At 41.9% G+C, this 13,352-nt stretch overlaps 1 protein-coding gene across 8 annotated transcripts in view; it reads left to right on the top strand.

Moving 5' to 3' along the window:
- The window catches only part of dab1a (DAB adaptor protein 1a), a 70,945-nt gene that overhangs the window by 38,811 nt on the left and 18,782 nt on the right, over window positions 1–13,352 (top strand). For all 8 annotated transcript variants that reach the window (XM_028404075.1, XM_028404078.1, XM_028404080.1 and 5 more), the window contains exons 3-5: window positions 5,706–5,845; window positions 7,409–7,507; window positions 12,143–12,274. In XM_028404075.1, coding sequence (XP_028259876.1) covers window positions 5,706–5,845; window positions 7,409–7,507; window positions 12,143–12,274 — 371 coding nt within the window. The remainder of the gene's footprint in view (window positions 1–5,705; window positions 5,846–7,408; window positions 7,508–12,142; window positions 12,275–13,352) is intronic.

Genomic DNA, 13,352 nt, shown 5'->3' with positions numbered 1-13,352 from the left:
CTTCATCTGGAGCACAGTGAAACAAGCTACACACTTTAGCAGCCTCGAACAGTACAGGCCTGCTGAAAATACATGGAGGAGTGCAGATATGCGCAAATGTTTAAAATTGCATCAGCATTTGTGAATGGAATATCTAACATAACTCAAACAAACCTCTGGAATTCAAAGCAAGGTCAGGTGTCTTCACTTTTATTTGGTATACAGAGCTGACTCACCTCTCACTCATTCCTTCTCAACTACCTTAAACTAATGGCCGAAATCTCTAATGAATTTAATGAACTAGTCTGTTACGCCTTATTGGCCTTACACTTGGCTTCAGTGCAGTGTGCAGTCTGAATACAGGTCATCTAAAACATGTTTAGGAACACTACATGATTTCTGTATGAGTGAATAGGTCCAACATGCATGCTGATTGTCAATGCTGTTAAAATGGTGGTTATAAATTATGACGACACTGAGAAAACACAGGCACTCAGATAATCAGACTACTGGAGAGACACACATATTCACTGCAAAGTAAAAATTAACCTGCAGCTTATTTGAACTTTGACTTTCCACTCTTTTGTCCAGACAGAGTTTGAGTCCTTATACATTCCTGCTGAATAGTTTTTTGTCATTCCATTTATGCTGCCATTGCATGCACATTTCTGTGCACATGTTCCTGTCGTTATCAAATTATCAAGCTGAATAGCTGAGGCAGCATTCTGCCTGCTTGGTACTTAGTAATCACATTGGCCTTCTACAGATCTGTAGCTACCTCCTCCATTAGCAAAGTTGTTTTATTTTTTTTTCATGTTATGTTGTGTGTGAGTCTCAGACACCAGTGGAGGGTTTGTGACCTCAGGAACTCATCCTTGTTCAGATTATTCCAGAACATTAGTTCTGGCAGAGCAGAGTTACTGTCGGACTCAAATGTATGCCTGATGTAGCATCTATCTGAACTGGGAGAAGTCAAAGAAAAAAAAAAAATCTGATTTTAGTATGTATGTAATGCAACTGTAACCCCGTCTAACGGGATCATGCAGAGACAAAGAAGGGTTGGTGGAACAAGTCAAGGGAGAGAGTGATGGAGGGGCATGCAGGAGCCAGAAGGTTACAGTTGCCAGGGGCGATGCTAGTGGGCTTCCCTGAAGGGCTAGACACACTGTACCAGCAGTCACCTGCCATCTATCACCTGTGGAAGAGCTTGTGTGTGTGTGTGTAAGAGAGAGAGAGAGTCGGGGGGGTTCTGCCTGTCATAACGCTCTAATCCTGAGTGACATTTATCCAACAGAGGCTTCTCTCATTCATCCATCCATCACGTTCTTTTCCTCCTTCCTTCTTTCGCTCCTTTGCTCTCTGCTTCCTGCCCTTCCCTCCCTCTCTGCTTGTTGCTTTACACAGACAGTTATAAACAGGCCCTGCATACCAAGTCCTGTCACACACATGCACTCGAGAGGGTACACTATGCACTGCTCCACTGTGGCGTACAAACTTTTGTGTTTGTGTAGTTGTGAATCTGTGCACAAGAATGTGTGTGAAGTATTTCAGAAGCACAGAGATCAAAGGATTTATAATTATCATATGTGTATTGACACTTTGCAGACATTTGCATTGATATTGTGTGCTGTATTTCTCTTTAAACAAACTAGACATAGTATCTGTCCCATCGGTGGACCTTTTAAAAAACCTTTCTACAACTAACACACAATGTCTTTCCATTAAAAATTGGAGCAGAGACCATGCTTCAGTTGAATGGTCTGATTTTTGTCTGGGTGCCCTTGAGGTTGAAAAAGTATGGCCAGCATTAATCCAGCTGATCAAAAAGGGCATTAGATCAAACTCAAGAGGTGGGCAATATAAATCCACAAATGAAAGAGAAGATAGTCTGTCCTCTTACACTTGATTTATTTTTCGTAGCTGCCCAGGATCTGGCATCCAACCTTTTCCATTTATCTATACTTCTGCCAGATGTACCCCTGATTTCTTCAAAAAGCAGCAAAGTGTTGACATCAAGGCAGATATTCTTCTGTTCTTCCTTTTATTTTATGCCCAACCTTGTGGCAGGTCACTGCTGCAGTTCTGTTGGGTTGAGGCTGCTGCGGCATCTTCCCCATCAAAGCTGGTCTGTACCTGGGGTAGCTCAGGCGCCAGCACAATCTCCATTAGCTGCCTGATTACCGTCATTGGCATTCTCTTTGTTGCTCCTTAAGTTTTATGTTTGGGCATAAAACAGGTACTTTGTGAAGCAGCGTTCTGGAGGTCACCAGCTCTCACTGCTTGCCATGCTTCTGCATTTGTGGCTAAACAGTAGTTCTGATGAGTCATTGTTGGTACTGACAGACATGTTTCAGGCTCGGTGATGGATGAAATCTCACTGGCTATAGTTAGGCCCTGATGATCATGATTTTATCCGATCACCGGTCAGGTTTTCCCCGATCTTTGCAAACATTTTCCAAGGACAACTTCCCAGCTGGTCCTGTGTGGAGTTATATAATATCTGTGTATGTTTTTGTCAAACGTGTTACACTATTGTTGAATATTGTATATGGCATTCAGATTCAATATATTCCTACTGTGATACTCTAAAGTCTTTAGGATTTAGAAACCTTGTGAAGTAGATAAATTGAACATGAAATTTCATTTTGAGATTTTCAGTGGCGTGCCATCTGTCAATTAGAGGGTCCAAGACTCCCCACGTTTCACAAGCTGTGTTGACCTGTGGAGAAAACATGATGAATGCTCCAGAAGATTCTTTCATTAATGTTATAGTATGGTAGATGGAAGTGTGTGAACACACTTGGGTTTCAGTGTGAGCATAATAGAGAAAGACAGATAGTGTTTGTGTCTGTGTGTGTGCACGTGCATGCGTAGTTATGGAGCAGCCATGACAGATAAAAGGAAAGATTCTTTCATTAGTTATGTTTGAAGCTCAGCAGGGTCACGGCAATAGCAGACATTTAATTACAGCAGACCGAATGCTTCCCCTGCTGACACACACACACACATGCTCACTCGCTCACAGGGAGGTCTTTCATGGAACATGCTTCCAAAAGGTAATAATATAAACCACTCAGCAGGAGAAGTAACCCTGGACCCTTTCTACCTTTTTCTTCCTTTCTTCCCCTCTTGGCCTTTTTCGACTTCCCTCTCTCTGATTGTCTCCCTGCGTGTGCTAAGTATAGCAGCAGTAATGGTGATAGATACAGATGGAGCAAGCAGGTCTTAAATGTCAAACTCAAATGAAAACTGCTGTTTCCAGTGCGACAAAAGCAGCTGGATACACCCAGTGTTATTTAACACTCGCACAGATACACACACACAGAGGAAGTACTACTCGGAGTATTAATGAAGAAACTGATTCTCAGATGAGTGCATAAAAACTGTAATTACATCATTAGAGAAAACTCTAAATTCAAAATAGTGTAAAAAAAAACTGTTCATGCAGCTGTGAATTAGTGTATAAAGTATGAAGCCACTTAAACTTTATATTATGTTTCTTGTTTTACATTTAAATGTTCATTGTGTGTAATAAAAGGTATTATTTAACACCCACTTTTACCATTAATTAGCCAACAGTAAGTGTATGTGTTCTTGCCATAAATGTCTTCAAAATTGGCACAACTGTTCAGTTTTGGTTTTTAACATTTAAGGCCATCCATCCTGCATCAGGTAAGAAATGTAAACATGGAGATTCTGATGAGTTTGGAGCTACAGTCTGAACACCGTGAGGCAGTGTTTTCTTTAAGAGTCCCTTTTTATTGTATTGTGCAAATGTTTGCACATTTTTACTTCCTGCATGCCTCACTGCTCTGATCAATACACTAATGTAGCAAACTGTCAACAAAAGGCACCGAAGTAAAAACAGACATAAACAATGCACAGTTTGAAGTAGAATCACATTTACTACGGTTTGTCAGACCTCAAAGATACACACAGTAATTAAACTCTGTGAGTAACAGTGAATACAACTTGTTCTTGTTTACTTTTCCTCCCAGGGCACCTTTAATTCCTGTTGGTAGCTATACAGAACTTGTCAAGTAATTTCACTGTATCTCTTTTATTAGATTAAACTTTTTGGTTCGTTTTTTCCTAAACGATTTAAAGCAATTGGGTTTTCTGACAGGTCACTTTGGATGTCAAGGAATTATGAAAATGTTCCTAACACATTGCAGCAGTGGTTTCTTTGTGGGTTAGGGAATCATCATCAGTGCTGCTGTGTGTTCATCTCTATGCACATTTCAATGGATGGTTTCAAGTGTAATGAAGACAATATTAAAATGTCTTCAAACCAACATCTTTGAGTCTAACGGAACCATCCTCCTGTGATCCTCCTTACTCCTTATCTCTGCCCAGCCGAGACGTGACAGAGAGCTGTTCTCTCTTACTCTCCCCAAAATAAGGACGGATATTTCTCAGTTCTTTTGTCTCTCTCAGGACTTGGAGGCAGACAGTTGTGATTTACGCCAAGTAGGCCTGTGACTGAGTGCGTGTCTGTTCAATGATTCAGAGGAACGAGTTCAGCCACACACATTTGTGTGTGTCTGTGTGTAGGTAGAAAGTCTTTTTTAGATACTTTGCTCATTCTTTCACTAGAGTTTTAAATAAATTAATATTCTACCTTAACATCTGCAGCTTTGGCCTTAAATGTCTTTGAGTATTGTCCATCCTTTGGAAATGTGTGTAAATTTTATTCAGCTCGGGTGATGCAGAGATTAGTGTTGGACAAAGATGATTCGGTACAACATTACACTCCACCCCTTTGCTTACAGGGCTCTTTTCTATTATACTGCACTGCTGTAGGGGGCTCTGTGAATGGAGGGAGTGTGAAAGAATGAGGGAAGGAGGAGTGGGACCTCTCCATCACTCCGACTATGACCTTCCAAGAGTCATGCTGTTACGGAGTACAGAACTAATGCCTCAATATATTATCTGAATATGCTGCATTATCATTATGCCTCTCCCTCTCACTATCATTCTGGCAGTCTTTCACTCATGTACACACAGTTGAAAACACAACGTGAAGATGCACACTCACATAGACGCACTACTGTTCCTCTGCACAGAATGTGATGATGAAATGTTTGCACACTGCAGGTCAGAGATAGAGAAACAGAGTGGAGAGAGCGTGACACCAAGGAAGTAAGTTTAGCCCCACGAGTAGAGACTCTCCCTTCCTCTCTGTCTGCTTTGTATAGTGTGTGAAGAGGAACGTGGGAGATAACATAGAGACTTCCTGGACAAGAACAAGGTCAACACATGCGCGCCACCGCCGACACTCACTAATGCATACACACAATGACGACAATCTGCTACACAATAGTGAGTGGGAAGAGAGAGGGGAGGACTGCAGGAGACACAGAAGATAAGAGCAAAATGTCACACCATTATTTTGTTGCAGAAAAGCTACCCAAAGAGAAGCACAGGCACAGTTTCAACTCTCATTCTGTTCAACATCATTGATTCACATGTTTGAATATATTGACCAGTGTCGTTCATATGATGACAAATTTCAGCACCTGCGGTGCCTGTGTTGCTGCCATCAGTAGCTTTGACCTGTACCATGGTTGTTTTTTTTGAAAGACTACCGTTGAAGTCTTTTGTGGTCCATGTGATTGATGACCCTGAGGTAATAGCACTGGTCTGAGGTAGATTGAGGTCCTTGACTGGGAGATGTACTGTAGACAGCAGAGTAAGTGCATGTGTGTGGGGTTGTGTGTCTGCAGGGCAGGATCGCAGCGAGGCAGCTCTCATCAGGCGCTTTAAGGGCGATGGCGTCCGCTACAAGGCCAAACTCATCGGCCTGGACGAGGTTACTGCCGCCCGTGGAGACAAACTCTGCCAGGACTCGATGATGAAGCTCAAGGTAAAAAGATTGTTTTTCCTGTTTTTCTTTCTGTTAGTACAACTCAAATTAACAATTAACTTGCTGTTTTTAAAAAGAACTGCATAAAGCTTGCCGCTGAACATGAACTTTGCATGCTAGCAATGAGAAATGACAAAACCTGGAGGATTTCAGCAACTACTAATAATGTAACATGATTGCTTACAATTAAACAAGGTTCCAAGACCCACAAAAACACTAAACACTAAATTGCCATCACAGTTTCCAGTCCATAAATAGTTCAACTTCATACATATTCTAAAGTTCAACATTTAAATATGAGTGTTCGGCACATCACAGCATGACTGCGCCTCTGTGTGTGTGTCTGTGCACTCCTGTTAAGTTTGTTACAGTGCTGCTGCAAAAATGATCAGAGGAGAGACTTGGAAGAAGAAGGAAAAAAAATGGAAGGGGGCTATAATTTATAGGAAAAATGATCATCAGTGCAAGGAGAAGAGAGGAGGTTAGCCATATGGATGAGAAGGGGATTGGGGTGAATGTCTCATTTGCAAGGACAGGAACAATTAGAGGGAGAGGTAGACAGATGGGGCAGTTAGCAGAGGAGAGATAGGCATATAGGAGGGGAATCATTTGGATGATAGGTGAGAGAGAATCAAGGGAGGAGAAAGATGAAGAGAAACAGATGATTTTGTATTCATTTATAAATAAAGTCCTTATGAACAACCTTGTTTTAGGAAATAATTGGAAAATAGTTAGGAAATAGTTGCTTCTTTTTTTCTGCAGGTGTGCATATGTTGTAGAAGCGGCTTATTCATTATTAATTGTCTTTTACCTGCAGGAGCTATTTAAACGGAGAAAATTACATTTACTTTTTGTTTACATGGAGTGAAAACTCTATCTGGCGAAAGACCTGTAAGGGTGAGAGAGGATAGACAGCTCATTGATCAAACAGCTTCCCTCCTCCTCATTTATTCAGACAGGAAATCCATCAACTCTTTTTCTCTGATCTCTCCACCTCTTCCTTCATACCGCTCCTCCCTTTTGTAGCCTGAATCCCTCATTTTGTGACCTCGCTCCTTTCTCTTCTTTCTGCCTTTGCAAACCCAGAGTGGGGGACATTAAGTGGAACCTCCACCCTTAGATACACTTATAAATCATCAGAATGTTATCATGCAGTATGTTGAGTGCAGTCTTATTATTTTTCATAAAGTGACATTTTCCTTAACGCCTTCCAACAAGCAATTATATAAATAAAGTTGTTACGTTCAGCATTTGTTTGCCAGTGTTAAAAGACAGCAGAATATGTGAGCTGCAGCCATGTAGTAATGTGGTATTCCTTGTGTATATATATATACATTTTAAATAAAATATGCAAAAAAAGTTTGGCAAACAGGCCCCAAAAGGACAGCTGAGGTTATTGTAGGTATAACTGAACACATTTCTCTCAGTGTGTCTGTAAACTTGCTGATTATACTGTGAATCTTTTTGATGGAGATCCAAGAAGACACTCCTTGTGGAATTTTCTTCACATGCATTTTCTATTCTGCTTCTAACATGCTTGTTTGCGCCTTCCTGGCTCTTCAGGGTATAGCTGCAGCCGCGCGGTCTAAAGGAGAACACAAACAGAAGGTGTTTCTGACAGTTTCCTTCGGAGGGATCAAGATCTTTGATGAGAAGTCAGGGGTAAGCTCTGAAGCAAATATGGTTCTGTTTATTTGGATGTGTGCTCCTGCATGAAGCATCTGTGTGTGTGTGTGTGTGTATGCGTGTGTGCGCACATTTGTGTTCTCTTCTGTTAATGAGGCATCTCTAGGAGAGAGAAGGGCCCCTGGGGAAATCAGGAGGCCCTAATTGAAACCCTGAGAACAAGGCCTCAGTAGATGAGAGAACATGGCTATCCCATTGTCTGCCTCTGTGCAAACAGCGATGACACTGGTTTCATATTATGCTCCAGGATTATGCATTTTCCATCTTACACAGCTGCATCACAGGTTAACCGATGGGATCTATCCAGACTTCCATATTTCTCCTGACTCTCCTTCCCTGGTTAGCCACCTCAGCTTCTTCGTATTACCTATAAGTAGAATTTTGAGAAAAAGTGAGTCAGAGATTTATGTTAAAGGAGCAGTCACACACAGAATGCTGTTTTAGAGAGTGTGTAATTGTAGCTCTAGGGGAAAGTGACCAAAAAATGCCCAGTGATTTGATTTTCTTACTCAAGGATCTTCTGACAGATATTATCGAGGTTCAATCCCCTCACTGGCCGTACCTGTCACTGTATCCTTGAGTAGGAAATATAATGCCTAGATTCTTCAGAATACTTTCTCTCTGGTCACTAAATGGGTCATTTTGCCCCCATTTTGTGGTAATGACGGAGAATTAGTGTTCCATTAAATCCCCAAAACTCAATTTTGTGTTTATTATAGGCTGCTGAGACTCTCTGTACATGTCAGTTTTTATGTTCAGCTTGGCAGCTTAAAAAAACAGCATATTTTTAAAACATAAAACAGCATGTGCTGCCGTGTGTGTTCTATACATATGCTGTGTGACCTGCCTGGTTGTGAGTGGGCCTGATTGTGGATGTAGCTTGAATATAAAGCTTGTTCATCCACACCTACAGTTAGCAGCTGACATGTTAATCTCAAGATTTACTTCACCAGTAGCTAGATATCGCTGACACTGAATGTGTGCATGTATGTGTATACAGCAGTAATTCAAATATTAGACAGGCAGTAAACAGCGGGAACCCACATGGCAGCCATATTGGATACAGCTACACACATGTATCACCAATCCTTCAATCCTCAATTTCTTCATGCCTCGTTTTATAACCCTTAATCTGATTCCCTTCAAACCATGCTGTATTATAAGAGAGTACTAAAGAGAGGGATGCAGAAGTAAGAAAGTTAGAGTGTTGAAGTTGTAGAAGAAAAGAAACAAGAAAAGGGCAAGATGGAGAGAAGATGAGGTGTGAAAAAGACTGATGGAGGGACGATGTGATGGAGAGACAGAGACTCACTGAAACAGAGTTAGAGGGATAGGTGGAGAATCAGTGAGCATATGTCAAAGTAAAGCTCTCTACAGGGAGGCCTTGTCCTCTGTCTCTGCACATTAATATTAAATATAGAGATATGCTGTCCTTACTATCAGTCCTTCAACCACTTCTAATGGCAAGGGAGGGGGAGACAGAGAGAAAGAGAGAATGACTCTGCTGAGGTTCAGGGATCTTGACAGTCTCATTCCCCGCCTGGGCATCAGTCAGCCAGATGGGCGGATGGATGTATGGGTGAACGAATGGATGGATGGCCTCTCTCTTGAAGGAGGGAAGGTCATGCTGGATGGAGGGAGGTGGTGCTTGAGATGGAGGAGAAGAAGAGGGGAGACATTAATCTAACAGAGGGCAGGCCAGCATGTCTCTCTCCTTGTCAGCCCCTCTCTCAACACACACACACACACATGTGTGTGCACTACCCTCTTCAACCCTTTTCAGCCGATCTCAGGAAGGCCACCGCAACATCAGGTCAAGAACTCACAAGAGTGAAGGGCTGCTGCCTCAGAGAATGAAAGCAAAAAAAACAAATACCATGCAAAAATATACAGCATCAAAGCCAGACTCTCCCATACATCCAGGTTTATTGCAATACATTCAGGTATATTAGATAATTTATTAAAGATTCTTTTTATTTACAATATTGTTTAGGGGGCAGAGATGGAGGTCCCGATCATAGGGTGAGGTGAAAAAAGGGTGAAGCTTTAAGGGCTTCTAAATGACAGCATCCATCTTTAAATACTGAGGTAAAAATCTAAAAACAGTCCCACTGGAGTTTGTATTTTGTTACTAATATCTAAACCAAATCATCAGTGCATGATTATTTCTGTTACTAGTGATATATCTGACTCTTTATAGTCACAGTGCTGTTTAGTGGCTGCTTTCTCTCAAGCTATATTTTCTGATGTACTGACCTCAGACCAACCACACCAGTTTCAAAATGAGTTCACCGAATTACCAGAGCCTCTGCTTTTGACCTGTGAGGAGGCAAGGCTATAAAGAAATAACTAAAAATGTGCAAATAAAAATGAAAACTCAGAAAATGTACATGTGGGACTCTGTAAGCTGAATGAGGCACATTTATTATGTGTATTCATGATTATACATTATTTATTTTGTAGACACCGGTGTGCAGTAGTGACTGAGAGCTCTCAGCAACTCAAAGCCTCAAAGCTAACTGCCAATCTGAGTCTGTCCTACTGGCTGTAGACTGTGCTGCCTCTGCAGGCCCTCTGATGATGTCTCCCCTCCAGGAGGGAGATGTGAAGTTCAGGGAGGAGAGTCAGACAGTATCCTGCTGCTTTTTCCCTCCTCCCTCCACCTCCCAGCATAACAGTGCATATCGTGGTTCAGTGGCCAGCAATTGCTGAAGGGCATGCTGCCCACAGTCCCCCCAGAGGCACTGACACTGTGTGTGTAGGACTGTGAGAGAGGGACTGTAGTGCATATCACCAGTCCTGGAGACAGTGTGCACTGTCAGTATCGACTTTTTGGATCCACTCACCTGTTTTTGCAAACAATCAACCTCCCTGGAGAGTGCATCTATTTAAGCAACTTTGAGGAACATCTGACAGTTAAAGCTGTCAGACATGTCGACTCCAGCAACAGCCTGCCTACTGGGACTTAATCTTCTTCCAAACTCAAATTCTGTCCAAACTCACCTAGAATAGCACTGCAGAAATATGCTGATTGTTTTTACCATAAGAAACATCTATCTTGTTTGCAGAGTAGTCTCAGAGATGAGTTGCAGAGATGTTTCTGGCCGTCCCCATTTTTTATCATTAAACTAATCAGGTTATAGTTATTAAAATGCTTTTTTAATATCGAAACTGTTTTACATGACACACATAAAAACAGGTTAATCATGGTAATTAATCCTAACCTTCCTTCCTCCATCTCCTTGTTTTGTTGAGATAGTTTGGAAAAGGTGGCAGAGTCTTATAACAGGCGCATTTCCCAGACATCGAGCACACTGAGAGTCTTTGAAAAAGAAAGGAATGCTTGCAACATGACCACAAATGAGACCAAGTGTCCCTGTGGAACCACCTCAGCACTTTGTTTAGAAGCTATGTACTGATTATGTGTGAACAGTTTCTACTATCTAAGCAGTACCAAGATCAACAGAAGCCATTGAATTTATGCAGTCCTTTCATTCTCTGCTCTGTTTGAATCAGAGTCCCTCTATGGCACCTCACCACCCACCAGAGATAATTCAATAACGTCTGCAAATGAGCTCCTTGTGTGTGTGTGTGTGTGTGTATGTGTGTGTATGTTTTGAGTGCACATGCGCTGCTTTAGCTGTCATTTTCAGGTCAATCTGAGGTCATAATAATAATCATTACTCCAATTATTAAATTTAGAAGACATCACTCATACAATGATTATCTATTTCTGCTAGTGCTCTCGGTGTGTGTGTCAGTGGCCCCTTGTTAAACCAGTGTCACTCCCTGTCATGTCTGGCTCCTGGAATAGCTTCAAAGTGAGCAGATGTGTGTGTTTAGCCTCTGATGTATAGCGCTCCAACCCCTAGCATGCACTCAAGGGCTGCTGGGTCATTATGTTATCTGTGTGTGTCTGCTCCCAGCATGCAGCTGGCATAGACAATAACAACAAAGCACATATTTAGTGTGACTTTACAGACAGCTATTTCATGGTAGGTTGTGAATTGTGTTTGTGTGTTTGCGTGTGTTGTGAGTGAGGGCACAGATGAAGTGATCAAGTCGACAGCTTGCCGAGCTGTGATTGTCACTGATCCCCCCTCTGTCCTCGGGAAAAACAGTGCCATCTGCCACGGGCAATGCCAGCTTGGCACTCCCCACCCAGACTAAACTAGAGAGGGCAGGGGAGCTAAAACAGTTTAATATGGGATACAAGGTCTCTGTGTGAGTGTTTGTTTTTGTGTGTACTCATGGAGAGTGTGGTGGGGGGGAATTGGCTCTCCCAAGTGTATGAGTGATATTACTGATTGATTTTGTCAACTCATCTATTAGAATATTCTTTTCATTAAGTGATTTCCATGGTCCCAGATTCAATTAACCTCCACTTTATAACATTAATTTATTAAATAACAGGTATGTTTTCTTTCCTCAGACATGTAGACTTAAGGCCTCAGATAACAAACAAAAGTATCAAGTGATTAATTTTCCACTTCAGGACAGACCACACGAGACCCCAGAATGATTTAATTAGTGACAACCATTTATTAGGTGCATCAGTCTAAAGAAAGATGCCTGTTGTTTCTCTAATTCCACCCCTGTGCCCTGCTGCAGGTCCTCCAACACCACCATGCGGTCCATGAGATCTCCTACATTGCCAAGGACATCACGGACCACCGAGCCTTTGGCTATGTCTGTGGGAAGGAAGGGAACCACCGCTTTGTGGCCATCAAAACCGCACAGTCGGTCAGTATTTGTGTGTCAAGAGAGTGTGTGTGTGTATATTTAAGAGCTTAGCAAGTGTCACCATGTGCCCTTTGTGTGTAGGTTAATGTATGATTCATCAGGGTCTTTTCTCAGAAGTACTAGCCTCTTGACATTTAGATAAGGACCCTTGAACAGCAGCTCATGTTGCTTTGTCTTGACCATCAAACAAACAGTTTACTGTGTAGAGCACTAGCTTTAGGTTTTGTGTTTGTGTAAAGGTTCATACATATGATACTGGTCCTGCAGCATATGATACTGAGTACCTCTTGGATTGTTGTCACTGTTATTGTATCTGTGTGCCTGGCTTGTTTCGGCAGAATCCAGGTGGCTCGCTCTGTAGCCATATTGATTTCCCATAGTGAGTCGATGAGGGTTTGAGTGTGTGTCACCGACTCTAATGGCATATCCATCCTCCTAGGGGCCATGAACCGCATCTCTTTGACTTAGACAGATACACACACAAACACATTTGCGGCCTGGTCTGTAGTCACAAACACACTAGTCACACTCGAAAAATGGTTGCTCATCAAATGTTACCCTTTCTAACACTATGGCAGGGAGCTAAATCCTCATCAGTTAGCTCAGCTGCCAGTTACCTGATGGGTACCTGAGGAAAGGTCATAATTATATTTTACTCCTATTTTCAGGTTTTGAACCAGCAAGTGTTGAAGCAGACAATGAGAGGGGTGGAGGCACAGAGCTTATGGCTGTGACTGTAATTGGAAAGTAACCACTTTGATGTGAATTAACAAAGCGTCTCTGTCGTCATGAAGACTAAGACTTAAGGTTGTTCTGAAAAGGCCAATTTAGGGTTACATTGGGAAGTAATTGGCTTACCGCTCAACTCAAAGTCTCACCACAAGAAAGACGTGTTTTATTAGGCCAGTTTTAGTGCAGATGGAGAAGCTCTAATTGTGTCTTTCTCAGTGTCTGTTTTTTTTAAACTTTCTGAAAAAGTTGCAGTTAATATGAATATGCTTGTTATAAAACCAGCCTTCCAATTTGTATGAAGGTGACAGAGACTGTAAAAGCTATTTACTGTCAGTAGAACATCAAA

Source organism: Parambassis ranga, chromosome 4 (assembly GCF_900634625.1).
Source record: "Parambassis ranga chromosome 4, fParRan2.1, whole genome shotgun sequence".
In the NCBI taxonomy this organism is placed as follows: domain Eukaryota; kingdom Metazoa; phylum Chordata; class Actinopteri; family Ambassidae; genus Parambassis; species Parambassis ranga.
This window is presented reverse-complemented; position numbering and strand designations above follow the sequence as displayed.